General features: G+C 46.8%; 1 protein-coding gene across 1 annotated transcript; it reads right to left on the reverse strand.

Moving 5' to 3' along the window:
- Positions 1-469: 469 nt before the first annotated feature.
- On the reverse strand, positions 470-17234 carry LOC114002580 (myosin heavy chain, skeletal muscle, adult). The gene is made up of 38 exons (XM_027748625.2): positions 17028-17234; positions 16797-16940; positions 16549-16705; positions 13833-13860; positions 13623-13734; positions 13445-13537; positions 13252-13315; positions 13061-13159; positions 12851-12954; positions 12612-12750; positions 11951-12069; positions 11703-11852; positions 10796-10966; positions 9715-10024; positions 9485-9558; positions 9141-9228; positions 8929-9046; positions 8494-8617; positions 8272-8408; positions 7912-8167; positions 6662-6904; positions 6266-6442; positions 6036-6181; positions 5858-5948; positions 5381-5770; positions 5102-5228; positions 4805-4923; positions 4138-4334; positions 3603-3786; positions 3351-3516; positions 3063-3187; positions 2615-2923; positions 2316-2519; positions 1944-2069; positions 1680-1850; positions 1487-1591; positions 1246-1341; positions 470-625 (listed from the first exon to the last, which is right to left on the reverse strand). The coding sequence occupies exons 1-38, from the start codon at positions 17232-17234 to the stop codon at positions 470-472; spliced, it is 5826 nt and encodes a 1941-aa protein (XP_027604426.2).
- Between the last annotated feature and the right edge of the window lie 3302 nt (positions 17235-20536).

Below are 20536 nucleotides of genomic sequence, written 5' to 3' on the forward strand. Positions count from 1 at the left end.
CAGCTCACACCTGCCAGTTGCACAGCTGGAAGGTGCTGAGGTGCTGTATGGGTGAATATAAGATGTTGTCTGGGATACAACAGTAGGAAGACTGAACTCACAGGAGTTCAGTCAAGAATTCTTGTCCTTGATTTCTCTTCATGTGATGTTAAATTTCTATTCATAACTCAGTTCCTAAGAAATAAAGAAGGGACAAGTAGTAAGGAACTAGATGACTAAAAGCTGTGTTGTGACATGGGTGAACAGAGGTATTAAAACGCAACACTGTGATCAAAGACTAATGGTGATACAGATCTAACCTTTAAAACCAGAAACAAATGAAAACATTGCTCATGGTGTTCACAGAAAGGAATCTACAAGTTTTATCATCTACGCATTGAAATGGCTACAAAGACTAATGATTGAAGGAAGTGACAGAGAGTTCACATTTTGTGCAGCCCTCTGATCACTTTGCTGCTTTGTGACATCCTCACTCTTCCTCTTCTATTTTCTTCCCATGCATGTCGCGGCTCTTCACTCGGAGCTTGTTGACCTGGGACTCTGCAATGTCAGCCCGTTCCTCGGCTTCCTCCAGCTCGTGCTGGATCTTGCGGAACTTGGAGAGGTTGACATTGGAGAGCTCCTCCTGTGTGGGGAGAGGCAGTTGGTGGTGAGGAGCCCAGGGCAGGGATTTCACTCCTCCTGCACCTCGGCCTTGTGGGGCTGCAGCTCTTCCCTGGGGGGAGGCACAAACCTCCGTCCCCCTCCCACCACTGCTCACGTGTCAGCTCACCCCAACCTCCTCATCCTCCCCTTCCCAGGACCCCTCTGGGAAAAGCATCACCAGGACTGTGTCATACGTGAGGAGAAGCTTTGTCACTTGGATTTGTCACTTGTGCTCTTGTTCTCCCACTACTTGCTGCCTGATTATCAGTGTCACTTATCAGGCTGAGAAAGATCCTGAAGCGTTCTGCTGCTGACTATTAGCAGAGATTCAGGAACTTCTCAGTGAGTGGATGTGGCCCCTGGGTTTGTTTGCTCTGACCTCCCATATGAAACAGGCTGTAGAACTTGCCTCAGTTCATCCCTGACTGCAAAGTGCCCAGAGCTCACCAAGGCCTCATGACACGACAGCAAAACAGCGAGGCCAAGGCTGTTGTGTCTTGGGAGTTTCTTTCAAGCCCCTTTCCTGGTGTTCAGCCTCATTCAATGCCTGTGCTGCCCCAATGGAAGGTGGCCCTTGCCCATTCTTCCAGCAATACTTACAGCTTCCTCAGCCTGTCTCTTGTAGGATTTCACCTTCATTTGCAGCTTGTCCACCAGATCCTGCAGCCTGAGAACATTCTTCCTGTCTTCCTCAGACTAGAGGAGATGGTAAGGAGGAAGGAGAATGAATTCCTGGTCCTGCATCACACAGGGTTAAGAAATCCCCTTGGGGATGGTGTGTGCAAAATGAGACTTGCTGTGAGAAAACTCTGTCCAAGCCCAAGGAGGCCTCCAGCCTTACCTGGTAGGTGAGTTCCTTCACCCTCCTCTCGTACTTGCGCACACCCTTCACGGCTTCAGCGCTGCGCTTCTGCTCAGCATCAACCTCCCCTTCCAGCTCCCGCACCTGCAATGAGAAGCCCGTCCCTGCAGCTTCCCTGGGGGTGTCTCTCCAAGGGACGGGGTCACTCATGCACCAACACAGCCCTACTCACCCTGGCCTCCAGCTTCTGGATTTGCTTCTTGCCTCCCTTCAGGGCCAACTGCTCGGCCTCTTCCAGACGGTGCTGCAGGTCCTTCACCGTCTGGTCCAGGTTCTTCTTCATCCTCTCCAGGTGGGCACTGGTGTCCTGCTCCTTCTTCAGCTCTTCTGCCATCATGGCCGCCTGAGCAGAGCAAAAGGTCAAAGCCCTTGCGGGGCTGGAGACATTTTGGGGAGAATACATCCCCCATCAGCAATGAAAGGAGCCCCGACTCACATCTGTGATGGCCTTCTTGGCCTTCTCTTCAGCATTGCGGGCCTCCTGGATCGTATCCTCCATTTCGCTCTGAATCTGAGAAATGTCTGTCTCCAGCTTCTTCTTGGTGTTGATCAAGCTGGTGTTCTGTGCAACAGGAAAGACAGGAATGGTGCTGTCAGTCCAAATGCCTGCACACCAAGGCCTGAAAGTGCAAGTAGAGTTTAGGAAAATTTTTAATGCAAGAGACTTGCATTAGACCGGGCATTGGAGGCTGGCTGGAGGGACAGCACATTTCATCAAGTGTTTACACAGTAATCACTTACAAGGTGCAAGACAATCTCCCTCTTTTTTATCCCTTGTGGATGGGATTAATTTCCAGCAATGCCTGACCTGGGTGTGGAGGAGCTGTGCACGTTCAGTGGCATCCAGGAGCTCCTGCTCAGCCAGTTTCCTCGACCGCTCCGTCTGCTCCAGGGCTGCCCGTAGCTCCTCAACTTCAGCCTGCAGCAGGTTTGCTCTGCGCTCCACCATGGCCACCTGCTCCTTCAGGTCATCCTGGGTCCTGAGAGCATCGTCCAAGTGTAGCTGGGTGTCCTGTAAGAGAGACAAGAGGAATTACAAGGCATCAGTGTGTGCTTGAGTGCCAAAAATATCAGGGGTCTCTCTATCTGTAGTTTTGCTGAACAGACCTTGAGCACTCCCTGTATGTTTCTCAGGTTCTTTTGTGCCTCAGCAGCCTGGCGGTTGGCATGGCTGAGCTGGATCTCCATTTCATTCAGGTCTCCCTCCATCTTCTTCTTCAGCCTCAGGGCTTCATTCCTGCTCCTGATCTCAGCATCCAGGGTGCTTTGCATGGAGTCTACAACTCGGAGGTGGTTCCTCTTCAGCTGGTCAATCTCCTCATCTTTCTCTGCTATCTTCCTGTCAATCTCAGACTTCACCTGGTTGAGCTCCAGCTGCAGGCGCAGGATCTTCCCCTCTTCATGTTCCAGAGAGGCCTGGATATGCATCAGGAACAGTGACTTAGACAACCACTTACTTTCTAAGCAAGCTTTAACGGGGGTCTTAATGAAACCTAGGCTTCCTTTTCTGCCACATCTCCAAAACATTTACAATAATTTTTAGTAGTGTATGTACCTCAGCTTCCTCCAGGGACGCTTGCAGTTCAGATTTCTCCTGCTCAACTTGCTTCTTGACTTTCTCCAGCTCATGAATTGCCTTTCCTCCCTCCGCAATCTGCTCCGTGAGGTCGGAAATCTCCTCTGTGGGAACAAAGACCAATGGCTTGCTCAGGCCCAGAGCAGAATGGGAAGGGCCCTGTGCCACCAGGGTGACAGGCATCTTTGCAGAGCTGCAGGCACGGACCCCGCAGCAATGCTCAGCTGGTGAGAAAGCCCATCCCGGAGCAGAGGGCCAGGGACTTACGCTGCAAGTTCTTGTTCTCCCGCTTCATTGTTTCCAGGTGGTCCAAGGACTCCTCATAGGCATTCTTCATCTTAAACAGCTCCGTGCTGAGGGAGCGAGACTCCTTCTGGGAGGCCTCCAGCTCAGCCTGCGTTTCCTCATACTTCTGCTTCCATTCTGCCAGGATCTGAAGAGAAACGGGGCGTGAGTAGGGATGTGGCCATCCCGGGGGGAGGCTCTGCCCAGGAGTCCCAGGGCTGGAGCCCAAAAGACCTTGTCAAAGTTCTTCTGCTTCTTGTCCAGAGCAGCGCAGGCAGCATTGGATCGCTCCACATCAATCATCAGGTCCTCCACTTCATTCTGCAGCCTCTGCTTTGTCTTTTCCAGGGAGGCACATTTGGCATTGACAGCTTCGACGTGTTCCTCTGCATCCTGCAGGCGCTGTGCCAGCTTCTTCCTGGGAGGAGATGAGCACAGTGGCAGCTTAGAGCTTAGAAGGGAGTCAGTTCTGCACTGCCATGAGAGGGCAGTTGGCCACTTTGGGGGGTTTGAGCTGAGCACTTTTCACAGATCCTAAAGGATCTGTCCTTTCTGGGTGCATTAGGCCTGTCTTTGCACTTCTAGCCCTAAAGCCTATGCTTTCCCTTCCAATATACACTTTTTTCCTCCTACCCTCTATCTGCTTTGCACACAAAGACAGTATATCCCTGCCTTCATCCCAGCCCTGTCTCAGCCCACTCAGAGACTCCCATTTCCCTTGACCGCTCTCAGTCTTCTGCAGTCATTTCTCATCCCACTCCCCACGTACTTGGCCTCCTCGAGCTCCTCCGTGCGCTGAATCGCGTCCGTCTCGTATTTGGTTCTCCACTGGGCCACTTCGCTGTTGGCCTTGGACAGGGCGCGCTGCAGCTCCCCCTTGGCTTCCTGCTCCTCCTCATATTGTTCCCGGAGCAAGTCACAGTCGTGGCGAGCGGACTGCAGGGCGTGGGCCAGGGCGTTCTTGGCCTGTGGGGACATGGGGGTGGGTAATTCCAACACTTGTCTTAAGATGCCTCTTGACACCGAAATTGGCAATGAAATTAGAATGAACCTCTAATTAGGCAAATAGAGAGCTGGCATCTGATGGAGCCCTTACTGATGTGTCTGGAGGATCAGGACATGTTAGTGACAGGTGCTCTGGGGGCAGTAATCAGCTGTTTGTGTAAATGTTTTGACATGTGTGGCTGAATCCTGTCTTAGAGAGGATCATCAGAATGGCAAGAAAGCCTTGTGGAGTGCTTCCTCCAGCATCTAAAGCATCACACATCCTTCCCTCTCCAGCTCACGAGTAGAAGTTTGTGTACTATTGGTGTTCCCTCCAGTCCTACAGGTGTTTGGGGAAAGAACATGGAACCTGTCTTGGGTCAGACTATAGGATTCTCCAGATCCTATATCCAGGGGTGATCCAGGCTGTGGACACTAGGGTGCTTCCATACCTTGATTTCTTCCTCTAGATGCCTCTTGAGTTCCTCAATCTGTTGGGTAAATCCTTGCTTGCCCCTGGACAGCTGAGAAATCAGAGCATCTTTTTCCTCCACCTGGCGGGAATATTCACCTGGGAAGGGTAAAGGGAAAAAAGGGAACCAGACTATTAATCCTATGACCCTTTCCGCCTGTAAAGCCATGTAACCAGGAGTGGCCTGAGAGGTTATACCAGTTGTCACGTTGCACCCAAAGGTGTGCTCATGGCATGCAGGTCCTCCCACTGCACTTGAGGAATGAGGATGTCTCACCTGACTCTGTCTGCAGACGAGCTCTTTGAGTATTGAGGTCATTGATCATGCGCTGATTCTGCTCCTCCTTCGTTTTTAACTCACTCAGCTGATCTTCCAGTGTGCGACACATCTTCTCCAGGTTTGCCTAGGGAGCAAACACAGGGAAGGGGAGGAGATGAACGCCTGCACTCTGCCTCATTCTCACAGCAGGGATATTGTCTATGGGAATGTGACTGGTAGATGCAGCCTTTGTGCCACACCTTGGCCCTGCGAGCATGTTCTACTGCAATTCCATACCTTGGCTTTGGAGACAGACTCCATGTTACTGGCCAAGTCATCAATCTCCATCTTGAGCTCGCTCTTCTCCTTCTCCAGCTTCTGCTTGACGCGCTGCAGGTTGTCGATCTGCTCCCCCAGCTCAGCTGTGCTGTCCGCGTGCTTCTTGCGCAGGGCGGCAGCCGTGGCTTCGTGCTGCAGCGTGGCCTCTTCAAGGTCCCGGCGCATCTTCTGGAATTCTGCCTCCCGCTTCTTGTTCATCTCCACCTGAGCTGCCGTCGCCCCTCCTGCTTCTTCCAGGCGCTCGCTGATCTCCTCCAGCTCCCTGGACAGGTCAGCCCGATGCTTCTCTGCTTTAGCGCGAGAGGTTCGCTCGGCCTCGATTTCCTCCTCCAGTTCCTCAATACGGGCCTGGAGAACACGAGGGACCCTTCACACCCGTGCCCTCCTCCTCCCTGAGCCGAGCCTGGGGCAGGCAGGGGAAGGGCAGACGCTTGCCTGCAGCTCCTTGATCTTCTTCTGTAGTTGCATGCCCAGGGCTTGTTCATCCTCGATTTTGCTCTGGATCTGGCTGATTTCAAAGTCTTTCCTTTGGGCAAAGCAAAGTGGGTTACAGCTCAAAGGAAGAAGACAAGAGCTGCAGCCCAGCACTGAGGTGCCCCAGGGCCACACTCACTTCTTCAGTTTCTCATCCAGCTGCTGCTTATCATTCTCCAGATCCATGATGCTGTCCTGGGCCAGCTTCAGGTCTCCTTCCAGTTTCCTCTTGGCTCTCTCCAGGTCCATGCGCAGTTTCTTCTCTTGCTCCAGGGACCCTTCCAGCTACACAGAACAAGGCCGTCAGTGCTCCACCAGCCAGCTCAAACTCCATACCTGTCTGTTCCTGCTGTGTGTCCGTGGGCTTACATCGTCCACTTGCTGCTCCAGCTTGGTCTTGGCTTTGGTCAGTGTATTGACTTTGTCCTCTTCTACCTGCAGGTCATCCAGGGTCTGCTGATGGGCCTCTTGGAGGGCTTTCTTCTCTTTTGTCAGCTTGGCGATGGTCTCGTCCAGGGCTGCCATCTCCTCTGTGAGGTTTTTCACCTACAAATATGAGCAATTATCAAAATTCAGTTGAAAACTTGCTTGGTGATTCAGGGAAATTCTCCCTCTGCTGTGCTTAGCCACAAGTTGCACTTTTCTTTTCACTGCTTAGGTCAGGCCCAGCTCATGTGCTTGAAAGCCAACACATCCTTAGGTTGCTCCTTTGCTCCTAGAAACAATGATTTTTTGACCCTTTAATGTGACTCCCTGTGTGTGTACCTTGTTTTCAGTGGCGTGCTTTTCCTTCTCCACCTTGGCCAGTGTTAGCTCAAGGTCATCAATATCTTTCTTCAGCTCTGAACATTCATCCTCCAGTTTTCTCTTCTTGGCTGTCAGCTCAGCATTGATTTCCTCCTCATCCTCAGCCCTTTCAGTCACTTCCTTAATTTTGGCTTCCAGCTGGATTTTGGTTTTGATGAGCTGGTCACACCTTTCCTCAGCATCAGCCAGGCTATCTGCTTCCTGGTGGGGAGACAGAATTTTGTGGGTTGCAGTATTTTGAACTTTCTGTGCTCTGTCTTTTGTATCACTGACTAGGCTTGTGTTAAAATGGGAGCTAAACCTGACTTTTAAGTCCAGCAACTGGAAGATCTTGACTGGTGTTTACTGTAAACATCATCATTTGGAATCAATATTTATTCTATAATTTCTGTGTCTCCTAAATATGCCTCGCTGGTTGAGTGCCCCATGACAATGCTTCATAGCACAAACACAAAAGCACAACCTAACAGTGGTTACTTCCATCACTAATTTCGTCAGGAGCAAGGGCTTAGTGTTGTGGTTTTTTTTCTGATGGAAAATGCATCTAGCAGCTTTTTCTTTTTAATTGTCTCAACAAAAGTCTTAAAATATTTGGGATGTAATGGCTTTTACATTTCTGACAATAAATTAGTTGAGAAAGGTACTTATCACTTTCCTACAGGCATTAAAATTGCTGCAAGACCAATAAAGTTCTTGCCCTCATCTACCTCTGTGGCTTCTTTAAAGACCACATCAAACATTTCCTTAACTAGTTGATCACTTCATTTGGTGTTAAGAAACTGCCTTTTCCTAATTGAGTTTGAATGGGAAGTATCTGTGTTTCTGAAAGTAATCAAGGCCTTCTAGTGTAGCTGTAGATGGGAAAAGTGTGTGCTTCCCTGGTTTGCCTTTACTGCATTAGGCAGAATCACTTTTTTGAAAGCTGAGATGTTTCCCTTCCAGGTCAGAGCTCTCAGATGTGCAGCACATGTTGGCTGCTGTTTCATGGTTCTTTCCTCAGACAGCAGGAATGGTGTGTCGTGTGGGGCTGCCATAGGTCTCACCCTGCCCATGCCAGTGCCTGTTTCCTCAGCATTACAGTGCCTTAGAAGGTGTGATTTAGACCGTTTTCTACTACCCATCAGTTCCTGCGAGTTACTGCGTGGGATAAGATGCCTTCTGACAGTTTATCATTCTTTTTCCAGGGAGAAACAAACAGTGATACTCACAGCCTGCACTTGGAGCTGCAGGTCATTTTTCTCCTGCACCAGTGCTACCATTTTCTCCTCCAGTTCCTTCCGCTTTGCCTCAGACTTTGCAAGCTCTTCCTTGGTTTTCTCAAACTCTTCCTTCATGTTTGCCATCTCCTTCTCAGACTCTGCACTCTTCAGCAAGGGCTTGATCTTGAAGAACAGCTTCATCCAGGGCCAGTGTTTGACATTCATGAATGCACGAATGTTGTACTGGATGCAGAAGATGGACTCCCTGAAAATGAATTCACATGGTTACTGAATATTCTGTGTTTGGTGAAATTAGACTCAATTAGCCAACTACCAGTAGAACACAACAAATGATTGAGAAGTATCTACCTCCTTTCCACCATTCTCTTGTACTCGACTCTCATTAAGAAACCTCTGCACCTGGCTTGTATCATGGTCATGATCTCTGCTAGTTTCTCATCTCTCATCTCCTCCAGCACACCTATCAGCCCAGCTTTGAAGAACACCTTGAAAAAAGGCAAGATTGTAATACATTGGTCTTGGGTAGTGCATGGCTGGGGGACACTGTTTGAATACAGGACTTCATTCTACCTTGGTGTGACCAAATCTGTACTGGGTGTGGTCAACATCAATGGACCCAAGAAGCTTCTCAGAAGCCTTCTTGTTGTCCATGAACTGACCCTCTGGGATAGCACTGGCATTAAGCACTCTATATCTGCAGAAGAAAGCAGAAAATGAAGAAATGCACACCACTAACTGTGATTGAACCCCCAGCCTTCTAAGACTGTCCCATTGAACAAATCTTATGCCTGGAGACAGTTCAATTCAGGATATGGGGATTGTTTTTGGTATATAATACTAATTCTAAGTACTAGAGAATCCTGATCTCAGCAATAAAATAATCATGAACTGGTGGCGAAACATTTCTATATTACTGTTCACTACCAATTTAAAGTATGAAAGTATATCACAATACTCAGGCTCTTCAGCTTGGTCTGAATGAGCAGAAAGGTGCAGTGTTCTTACCTCTGTTTGAAGTCAGCATAGAGGACTCTGCTGGGGAACCCTTTCCTGCAGATCCTGATCCCTTCCAACACGCCGTTACAGCGCAGCTGGTGCAGCACCAGCTCGTGCTCCATGGCACCTGACAAAGACCAGCATTAGTGACTACCCCGCTCTCTGACGCTCAGGAAAGGAGCTTCTGCTGCTTAAGTTTTCCTCCTCTTGGGTGTCCTTACCAGGTGTTTTTGTTTCATTTGGGATGATGCACCGTACAAAGTGAGGGTGGGTGCTCCTCAGGTTGGCCATCAGCTTGTTTAAATTCTCCTGTGAGATTACAAGGTGAAGTTTAGATTAAATCAAGGAATAATCTCATGCTGACTACGACGTTCATGTAAAAAGTGAGTGTTTCTTTCTGTGTCTTGACATACAAGAAATGCATGATTATTTTGGTGTAAAATTTCTATAAATATGAATCTAGGTCTTCTCCAGGAATTAGAGGGATCTCTTCTTATATCAATTCCACTAAGTTCCTGTGTTATTTCAGAGGATATTTTAATGAGGCAATGGATTCTGCTCTTACCCTGAAAAGAGCTGAGACAGTCTGGAAAGAAGAACCCTTCTTCTTGCCTCCTTTCTTGCCACCACCACCACTATCTGTGTATCAAAGTAAAAAAAAAATAAAGTATTAGAATGTGGATATTGCAATTAGGAAATACAGAACACAAAGTAGCTTTACAATTTTAGTGTTTGTGGCTTTAAATCTGAGAAAAATTTGTCTCACACTAAAAATACAATTTTCACTGAACTGACCTGCATCTGCTCCACCATAGCTGGCAAAGAGTAAGGCCAAGGTCTTGACAGATGATTTCTGGTACAGCCCAATGACAGTTTCATTCAGGGGGTCCTTGTTCTTCTCCAGCCACCCAGTGATGTTGTAGTCCACTGTGCCAGCGTAGTGCACCAGGGAGAAGTGGGCCTCAGCCTTGCCTTTGGCAGGCTTGGGCTTCTGGAAGTTGTTGGACTTGCCCAGGTGCTGGTCATAGAGCTTGTTCTTGAAAGAGGTGTCAGTTGCCTTGGGGAACATGCACTCCTCTTCCAGGATGGAGAAGATGCCCATGGGCTGGAAGGTATCACAGGAAATGACAAATAAAGATGATAATGGAAATGTCCAAGGCCACATTGGATGGGACACTGACCAACCTGGTCTAGGGCAAAGTGTCTCTGTCTCTGGCAGGGGGTTGGAACGAGATGTTCTTTAGGTTCCCTTCCAACCCAGACCACTCTGTGATTCTATGACAGTGACAAGAAGCCTGTGCATCAGAGGTACTACTGGGGTGCTTTAGCATCCCAGCCTGGATGAGGGCCTGGCTTTGTTAGGAGTTGTTCTCAGGCAGGGAGCCTATTTCTGCCTTCCCTTTGCCTCCCTGCAGCCAGTCTTCATGGAACTGGTAAGGATGTCTGTCCAATGCACATTGGAATTGGTGCAGAATTAGAGGGAGCAGTGCTAAACAGAAACATAATTGGGAAAAGAGCCACAAGAGGCCCTGTGGTTGTGGGAGGTCCAGTGAGATGATACTTATTGCCCAGATTTGTCTGTGGACTTCAGATTTGAGCCTTCAAAGGAAAAAGAAAAGGAGACTGACTTTGCTTTGTTTTAAAAGCACTCTCACTCTTGGTGGGAGTCCGGGCTACTTTTCCAAGCTTGAAGACCAGAAAATGCAGGACTGATGACACAGAGGTGCATTTTCCCTTTTCTCTTCCCCAGACGAAACTAAATTTCCGTGCAAAATATTTTGCTTAACTGATGCTGCATGTCTGGCTCTGAGCTGAACCTGCCTCAGAAACATCACATAATTCCAGCATTCATCATACATGTGTATGGGAGAGGTACCTTCTCAATGAGCTCAATGCAGGCAGCCAGGTCCATCCCAAAGTCAATGAACTCCCACTCAATTCCCTCCTTCTTGTACTCCTCCTGCTCCAGCACGAACATGTGGTGGTTGAAGAACTGTTGCAGTTTCTCGTTGGTGAAGTTGATGCACAGCTGCTCAAAGCTGTTGAACTGCCCAAAGCAAGGAAAGGTGCATGGGTTCTCAAAGCGTGCCAAACACCACAGGCCTTTGCTGGCATTCTCCTAAGGCTGGTTGAAGTTCCACAGCTGAAACACCATCCCCAACCCTACTGTCCCAGCCTGTGTTTCCTTAGCAGGGCTTCTATTGTACCACTCCCTGGCCTTGAAGGATTTTTTTATCGTTACCTCTGAAATCAAGCTACAGTTCTTTTTCCCTGTGCTACTCAACAGCAAATCCTTTGGTAACCTCAGCTGCTCCATTGGGTATGTGTTGCAGGTTTCTGACCTCCTGGACAGTGGAAACCTCCTCAGTGTCCCACCCAAGGATTTCTCTGCCCTCGCATCAATAATCTGGGGGTTTCTGTGCTAAGGAAACATGCTGGGAGCTTGCCCACGGCACAGCCTTTCCTTGGTTTTCCAAGAGCATCCAGCCCTTTGGCCCAAAGCTGTGTGAGCCTTAGTCCTCGAGCTCTCTCTCTGTTTGCAAAGCCTGAGACCTTTGTGAGTTCACGGGCCTCTGTTTGCCAGAAAGGCAATGTTAGAATTGGTGTTTGTCAGCAAAGCCTTTTGAGGGGGCTACAGTGACAGAGAAGAGGGAGGGGTTCCTAGAAAACATCAGATGAGAAGGATAAACTTTTGAATCCTCTCAAAAAGAAGTGTGTGTCTGAGTCCTCATGACCTCTCCTCGCTCCTCGCTTGACTAGGGTGTCAAATCCTTGTTCCTTACGTCAAAGATCTCGAAGCCAGCAATGTCCAGCACACCAATGAAGTACTGCCTGGGCTGCTTCGTGTCCAGCTGTTGGTTGATGCGAACAACCATCCACAGGAACATCTTCTCAAACATAGCTTTTGCCAGGGCACCCACTGAATTGTTCACCTAAAGCAGAGGAGACAGGACCAGAGTTCCCTCCCGGGGTCACAGAAGAATGCTCATGTACTCCCTCAAGCCATGCATTGTCAACCTCCAGATTTTACCTGTGTCACGTTTTGACCTTTGGTCACATACTCATTCCCAACCTTGACTCGGGGATAACACAAGGCCTTCAGAAATTCAGCTGAGTTAAGGCCCGTCAGGTAGGCAGCCTTGTCAGCCACTAGAGATGGGGAAAGGAAGAGAAAAGTATTTCATGGATGGTGTTCATATTTTAGGAATGGAAGAGCATTTATCTGATCCCATACAGAAAGCTTGGGAAGGAATGTGAATTGTGCAAGCTAATGATGGCCTTCTTTGAAAGCAAGAAAAGGTATGGCTTAGATAGGAGTAGCTTGAACCTGGAATTTCCCAGAAGAATCCCAAAAGCCTCTAGTAATGCATGAGGTGAGCATGCGGTGGCACGTGGATTTCTGGGTAGCAAAGCTTAGGGGAGTTATTTCACCAAAAATGCAACTGGACATCATGGTTTCTTAATGGTTGAAGGGTTTCGAGAGAGAGAAAGACAATCACTGGACAGAATAATGGAACTTCCCATGGCTGAGAAAACACCTCTGCATTTAGATGGACTATATACAAAGATGGGTTTCTCGGTGTTGTATGTGGAGACTCAGCCCAACAGAGGTCTGTCTTTGGAGGCTTAACATATCACCTCTGGAGTCAGACAAGTGCTTTAAACAAATCAGTCACTGAATTTGCTGATACCTTCTGTGCCATCAGGCTCTGCCTGCTCCTCTCGTTGTTTCTGCTTGAACTTCAGGTTCCCATAGTGCATGACAGCCCCTGTCAGCTTGTAGATGGCTGTTTTCTCATCAGGAGTAAAGCCCAGGATGTCAATGGCACTCTGCAGTAAAAAAACATGAATTCGAATACATGTCCTTAGTGGGTCAGCGATGTCACCCTCAAGATATGCACAGTAGAGACCTTTTTGCTGTGTTACTCACATCTGTTGCCATCAGCTCCTCCTGGTCATCAATGCTGGGAACAGTGACCTCCCCTTGACTCACATAGTGGAAATCGTAAGGGTTGGTGGTGATGAGGAGCATGTCTGAAAGCAGGAAGAGGCAAGGCACAGGCTTAGTTTTGCCAAGCAAGTGACAGAGGGAGCTGTTGCTCAGGGTTCATCCTCAAAAAGCCATAATGCTCCTTCCTACCAATTAGCTCTGGCTTCTTGTTGGACATGATCTGATAAAAGATGTGGTAGCTTCTTTCCGCCTTGAGCTGGAAAGTGACTCTGGACTTCTCCAGCAGATCTGCCCAGGAAGGTAGAAAGAGTTAGGCACAGCAATGCACATGGAGGTGGGAATTTGGGAAGGGATGGGACCAGTCCAAGAGAGTCTCTTACAAGTTTCAATATCAGCAGAAGCCAGTTTCCCTGTGGGCCCAAAGTGGATTCTGATGAATTTGCCCTGTTAAGGAGAAGTAGCAGCATTTCAGCCTGTATGGTTTCTTCTGACATCTCCTTTACATGGAGACCTGCTCAGGCATCACTTGTCCTGCCATGAGAGGGAGAGATTTTGTCCAAGTCACCAACTCACAAAGCGCGAGGAGTTGTCGTTCCTCACGGTCTTGGCGTTTCCAAAGGCCTCCAGCAGTGGGTTGGCGCTGATGATTTGATCCTCAAGCGTTCCCTGCAGGGGGAAAATTATTCACCGACTGTGTTGAGTCGACAGGGCAATGACAGCCCAAGTGTCCAGTCTGTTCTTCCTGACTCACCTGCATTTTGCCTGACTGCTCCTCCTTTTTCTTCTCCCCGCTGGCTGCAATTGTTGCAAAGTACTGGATGACACGCTTTGTGTTCACAGTCTTCCCGGCACCGGATTCTCCGCTGTCAGAGCAAGGAGAGAAGCAGAGAGCGTGTGGTCAGGCAGGAGGGGCCCTGGCCCTGGGCAGCCCCTCAGGGACCCGAGCAGGGGGTGTACGTACGTGATCAGGATGGACTGGTTCTCTCGATCTGGGGAAGAGGCAGAAATGAAGAGATTATTAGTGCACTAGCAATAGGCAGCTAATTCCTTTCATGAATGTCTCTACTGTCACCACTTTCAAACATTTTAATGTTCCCAGCTGCAGCTGGGAAGCTGATATGTCAGCCCTGATATGCTTGGCAGGTGTAGCAAATGTGCTTCTTTTTCTGGATATTCTCTTCATGTCAACCTGCTCATTTTCTTTATGAAAATGATTTCAGCTAAGGGGCAGTTTTGTAGAATTGCTGATTAAATGATCTATCAATCAGCTGAGGTGAACTGGGTCATGTGTTTCTCATAAGCTTTACAACACAAGCAACAAGTACTCCTCATCAGTCCGCAAGACCCCTAAATGTTTTTTATGTCAGTAGCCAGTTGATTGTTGCATAAATAAAATCATGGAAACTTCATAAATCTTTACCAGAACAGTCTCTCATGCTCTAGAATATTGAAATTTTGATACTTCCAGACCTCAATTTGATATTTGTGTGTGCAGTAGCTTGGGCTGAGTTTGCTTTCCAGAATTTTGTCTGGTTGCTTTTTTAACCCATGCTCACCTCTTTTTGTGTTGCTTCAACTTTTATCATTCAATCTGCTGCATTTTTAAACTATTTAATGATGAAGGAAAAAAATGTTCCTCATGGTAAGCTTGTTTTTTCCTGTACTCTGTCTTGTCTATTCACCTTCTCTATGCCATGCATAACTTTATAAAGTAGCAAAAATCATTTTTCTACAGTTACCAGTGCAGACATCCTATTCTACCTTAGGGAAGCCTTTTCATCTTCATCTTGACCTCTTCCATTTGACAATGTTCTTTTGTGAAGAAGGAAGGCTGGAAATGCACACAGCACACAAGGTGCAGATACTCCTTTGTAACAACCATGATATAATGATGCCTTCTGTTTTGGTCTCTACTTCTTGCTCAGTGATCTTCAGTTTCCAACTTTTTATCTCATACATTTATTATTATTGAGACCAAATGTTTGAAGCAGTATTTAAGGATATTTATAACAGAAGCAGCAGTTCTCGTCAATGAGGGTTTTTTTTCCCAGTGCCAATTGTTTTACACTCTTGTTCACAAAAATTTGTTGCACCATCACTGAATAAGAACTTAATGTCATAAAGTCCCCTTGAAATTCTTCACTATTAGACTGTATCTTTACTGACCTAAAGGACTTGGTCAAATCAGAAATATTGTCATAATTTCCAGATCATTTTAAAAAATGTTGAACAGCTTAAGGCCTAGGACAGATTCCTGTGCGATTTCATTGATTAAATCTTTGCACTATGAAAACTGTAAAAAATATTTTTACTATGTCTTCCATATTTTTAAGCAGTTCTTTTTGAATTTTCTCAATTCCATAACTATTACTGAATACAAGTATAAAAAATATGTTAAGAATAGCTGCTTTGCAGCTGTACTGAAATATTTCATTGAATTCAGATTACCTCGACCAGCTCTCCTTTGTTAAAATAATCAGTTTTGTAAGGCAAGACTTGTCTTTTAAAAGAGTGCATCTTTCTTCTGTATCTTCGTAAGTCACATAAATTGACGTGCCCGGTAGTTGATTTAGAGACTGCTGGTGGTTTGACTTCTACAGAAATGAATCTTACTGGGTGTACTGCTGGCTCGTGGATAGCTTGTTTTCCAGCAGGACCCCCAGGCCCCTCACAGAGCTGCTTTCCCCCCAGATCAGCCCCCAGCTTGTGCTGCTGCATGGGGTTGTTGCTTCACAGGTGCAGGGCTCTGCACCCACTTGTGTTGAATTTCAGACAGGTTCTCTCTGCCCATCTCTGTAACATGCACAGCCCTCAGGGGAATCAGCCACTACTCCCAGATTTGTGTCATCAGCAAACTTGTTTAGAAGGTACCTACCCCCTCATCCAAGTCATTGAGGAATTAAACAGTGCTGGGCCCAGTATTGACCCATGGGAGACACCACAGTTGACAGACCTCAAGTAGACTCTGAGCCACTATTGAAGCCCTGTAAGACTTGCCATTTTGACAGTACTCAATCCACCATCTACTTGTCCAGCCTGCTCTTCTGAGCTTGCCTATGAGGATATCATAGGCAACGGTGTCAAAACCCTTGCTGAAGCCCAGGTAGACAACATCCACTGCTCACCCTCACCCCTCCGTGCAGTTGTCCCAATGTAGAAGGCAATCAGGTCAGGTAAGCATGATTTCCATTTGGTGAATCCACGCTGACTACTCCTGACCATCTTCTCGTATTCCTCATTCTTAGAGATGGCCTCCAGGATGAGCAGTTCTAACACCTTTCCAGGGATTAAGGTGAGGCTGACAGCCCTGCAGCTCGTTGGATCCTCCTTTTTGCCCTTTTTGAAGACTCCTGTGACATTTGCTTTTTCTGGTCCTCACAATCCTCTCCGGACTGCCATGACCATTCAAATGAGAGAGAGAGAGGCCAAGATGTGGTGTCCTCCAGTTCCCTCAGAGTTCACAGGTCCATCCCATCAGGGCCCAGGCACTTGTGGATGTCAGGTTTGACTAAATGGTCTCTAACCCAATCCTCAACCAAGGGAAAATCTCACTATTTCCAATGATGAGAAAGCATCGCCCTCACAACATTAAACTAAACTGTGCAGTGAAAAGACTTTTTTTCCTCTTCTGCAAGTGTTCACAGCCAAGTAGTTTTAAAGAAAACTGAGTAACTCACCAGTCAGCATGAACTGATAGGCGTTGTCAGAGATGGAGAAGATGTGTGGAGGGGCCTCCTGGCGCTTCTTGCCTCGGTAGGCCAACACCACCTCCGGGTTGTACACGGGCAGCCACTTGTAGGGGTTGACAGTGACGCAGAAGAGACCCGAGTAGGTCTGTGAGGAAGGGACACAGCACGTTGGCTTCCCCTGGGCCTGGCAGAGCAGTTCCTCCCGCTGCCCAAAGGAAGCTGCTGCTGCCACTTACGTAGATCATCCAGGCTGCGTAACGCTCTTTGAGGTTGTACAGCACAGCGGGTTCGTGGAGGTGGGTCATCATGGCCATGTCCTCAATTTTGTCATACTTGGGAGGGTTCATGGAGAAGACTTGATCTTCCTTCACAGTCAGGGTCTGCCAAAGAATAGAGAGGTTCATGTATATCATCTAAGAACCGAAAGTGGGAACGACATTTTATTTGTAAATCTTGCATTTACTCACCTCTCCACCTTCAGTCTTGACAGTGACCTTGCCTGCATCCTTACTCTCAATTTTCCCTTTCACAAAGGATTCTTTAGGATGAACCACAAAGACGGATGTCTTGGCATCAAAAGGCTTGTTCTGGGCTTCGATTCTCTCCTTTTCTGATTTTCGGAGGTAAGGAGCTGCCTCCCCAAAGATGGCCAACTCAGCATCTGCAGACGTCATGTCTGCGCTTTACTGAAGGCACGTCAGCAGAGAACCCTGAGGGACAAAACAAATGTAGTATCCACAGATCATTAATGTCTCTTGCTTGCAAGGACACCTTTTCCAATGCTTTCAAATGTAGCACATACTAGAATTGCTAAAATTGGCAAAATTTGCCTTCCTTGTATTTAATGATTTAAACCCAGAAGACAAAAATATTGTTTCATCTTTGATTAATATAGAATAACCTTTTAAAAATTCTTGATATTTGTTTCTTATGACACTGTGCAGATTGTACTTTGGCTTTATGGGTTGTACCATCATATTTGAGAGTATGAAATACATTAAAGGAACGTTGTTATTCTAATATGAAATATAATAAAAAAAGAGTATAGATAGAAAATATACAACTGCCTTGAAAGCAGATGGAAAAACTTAGTTCGAGACCAGTTTCAAAGGGAAAAACATATTGCATAATATGCAATAATGGGGGATACTTAATTTCAGCAAATCACTAGACACAGTGCACTTACCTTAAAACTGTTCTAGGAGACAGGGCAGAGCACTGCAAAGACACTTTTATAGAGTCTGGTTGGCAGATGCTCTGGATTCTCCCTCTTTCTTCGGTCAAAACATTTTTTGGCAAACATTATTTGGCAAGGCATTGTCTGGCAAACTGAACTAAGGGCATAATTGTCATTTGATTTAAGGAGATAGAAATGTTTTGTATCTTACCAATGCTGTGAATGTATTGACTATAAATAATTTGTCTAGAAACATAAGGACAGAATCTCAATTAGTCAAAGCACTTGGAGAACTTGGATGTAGGACCAATAGATTATACTGCTACATTTCCAGTAATTTCCTCCTGGACTCAAGGCAGACTTTTGTTGCATAACTGTGGTGCAACTTTGATACATCCTCAGTCCAGCACTTGCACCTCATCACAAGCATCTTGTACTGTCACTTGAGCTGTTTAAACAGTGTCAGCTCTAAACACGCTCTTCTCCTGGTCATTGGCATTTTGACTGCTAAAAGAGCTCAGAGGATAAAGCTCAGGGAAGAGCACAGGGGCAAGGTCAGAACAAATGGTGCCTGTGATCCAAGGAGATCCAACACCAAGCAGTGGCCCAGGCATGAACAGCTTGTTCCAAAGAGAAGCACACAGTTCTTTGAAGTTCAAACCCAGAGCTCACCTGTGGGCTCCCTGTGCAGTGGAGGGGGGAGGCTGATGGAAACACCCTTTGTCCTGCCCAGGAGGAGCCCAGAAACAACCTGTGTAAAACAGTGAGTGCAGGGGCACATCAGAAGCCCTGTCTCTCTGGGCAATGGACTGACTGTTTCTCGGACTGCCTTGGACATACAGAACTTAGAGAACAGCAGCACAGAATGGTTTGGGTTGGAAGGGACCTTAAAAGAATAATCTAGTGCAAGACTGCTGCTGGGCAGGGATATCTCTGACTAGATGAGGTTGCTCAAAGCCCCATTCAGCTTGAGCTTGCACACTTCCAATGATGAGGCATTCCTGTAATCTGGGACCAGTCTGTTCCAGTGTCTCACTGGCCTTGTCTTAACAAATGTCACTCTTATATTTAACCAGAATCTACTTTCTCTCCAATACGTTGACCTCAAGACATGGCTTGGTGTCACCAGCAGACTTGCTGATGGTGCACTCAATCCCACTGTCCATGTCCGTGACAAATATGTTAAATAATGCTGGTCTCAAAACAAAGCCCTGGGGGACACCACTTTTCACTGGTCTCCACATGAAAGTCAAGCCACAACTCTTTGAGTGTGATCATCCAGACAATGTACCATAGCATATTTTCCAGGAGGATCTGTTCCATGATCTTGCCATGCACAGAGGTGAGACTGAGTGGTCTGTAATTCCCTGGGTCTTCCTTATGCCCCTTTTTAAAAGTGGGGGTTTTGTTTCCCCTTTTTCAATCAGTGGGAACTTCATCAGACAGCCATGACTTCTCAAGTGTGAGTGATAATGACTTACAGGGGGATGCATCTTATCAGGGCAATCTCTCATCTCTTCTTCCTTGACTGTCCTTTCTGAGCAGTTTATAGCTGTCAGTCAGAGCATTCCAATCACACAATCCATCCCAACAAGTTTCTGTGGTAGCAATCAGGCCATAGTGCCCACCTGGGCAGTGGCAACCAGCTCCTTCTGTTTGCTTCCCACACTATGGCACTGGTAGAGAGGTGCTTCACCTGGGCCACATCCCCTGTTAGAGGAGTTTGCCCTAATTTCTTTAAGACAATACACTGGTGTTTCCCTGTTTCTTGCTAAAGTCTCAGCAGCCCCTGGCTCTTCTCAAGTGATTTCAACTCCATTCTCTTCCCTTGCTAAATAGAGTTCAATATGTCATTAATTAAGATACCAAGTAGTATTGATTCCAGTATAAACCCCTGAGGGACACTACTAATTTCCACTTGGACATTGAGTCTTGGACTATAACTTCTTGGATGCAGCTATGCAGCCAATTCCTTATTCATCTAACAGTCCATCCATTGGTACCTCAGCTCTCCAATTTACTGGCAAGGATGTTGTGAGGGACCATATCAGAGGCCTCATAGAAGTCCAGGCTGATGACCTCAGTTGCTCTCCCTTGTCCATTAAAGCAGTCACTCCATAGAAGGTCACTAGATTAGTCAGGCACAATTGACTCTTCATGAAAGGAGTCTTAGAATTTTCTTAACAACCATTGTTCCTTCCATGAAGATGTTGGGAAAACCCTGTTCCTTACATCAAAGATCTCAAAGCCAGCAATGTCCAGGACAAAATGAAGTACTGCCTGGGCTGCTTCATGTCCAGCAGTTGGTTGATGTGAACAACCATCCACAGGAACATCTTCTCAAACACAGCATTTGACAAAGGTGCACCTGAAGAAAAAGGAAAATGCACAAAGTTCCTGCACAGAGAAATATTAACAAATTTTAGATTTCTGAAGAGAAATGTATTCCTAGTATTTTACTATGTATTCCTGTATTTTACTTCCTCCATAGTTTGACCTTTGGTTACAAATTTATTCCCAACTTTGACTTGAGTATAACATAGGATCAGAGCAGCTCTGCTGAGTACAGTCCCTTGTCAGCAACTGAAAGACAAGAGAGATAAATTAAAAATTGATCTTTGGACATGGACTGGAACTTGATCTTTGTGTGTGTATGTGTCAGAAATGCCCTTAATGTTCAAAATTCTTGATTGCAAATCTTTTGATCTAGTGTCACAATCAACGCTGAATACAGAAAAGCTATGAAAGCCACGAAAGCCAATATTGGTATTTTTCTGAATGCAGTTATCAGTAAGAAAA

Source organism: Pipra filicauda, unplaced genomic scaffold (assembly GCF_003945595.2).
Source record: "Pipra filicauda isolate LSUMZ 115617 unplaced genomic scaffold, ASM394559v2 scaffold401_size638136_pilon, whole genome shotgun sequence".
Lineage (NCBI taxonomy): Eukaryota > Metazoa > Chordata > Aves > Passeriformes > Pipridae > Pipra > Pipra filicauda.

Bases quoted from the DNA above. Each gene is read 5' to 3' on its own strand.
- LOC114002580 (XM_027748625.2), bottom strand. From the start codon at position 17,234: ATGACGTCTGCAGATGCTGAGTTGGCCATCTTTGGGGAGGCAGCTCCT. The intron at 16,706-16,796 runs GTAAGTGGCAGC...CCTTCCTCACAG, and splicing joins ACGCAGCCTGGATGATCTAC to ACCTACTCGGGTCTCTTCTG. The intron at 5,771-5,857 runs GCAAGCGTCTGC...CGTGTTCTCCAG, and splicing joins AGAAGATCAAGGAGCTGCAG to GCCCGTATTGAGGAACTGGA.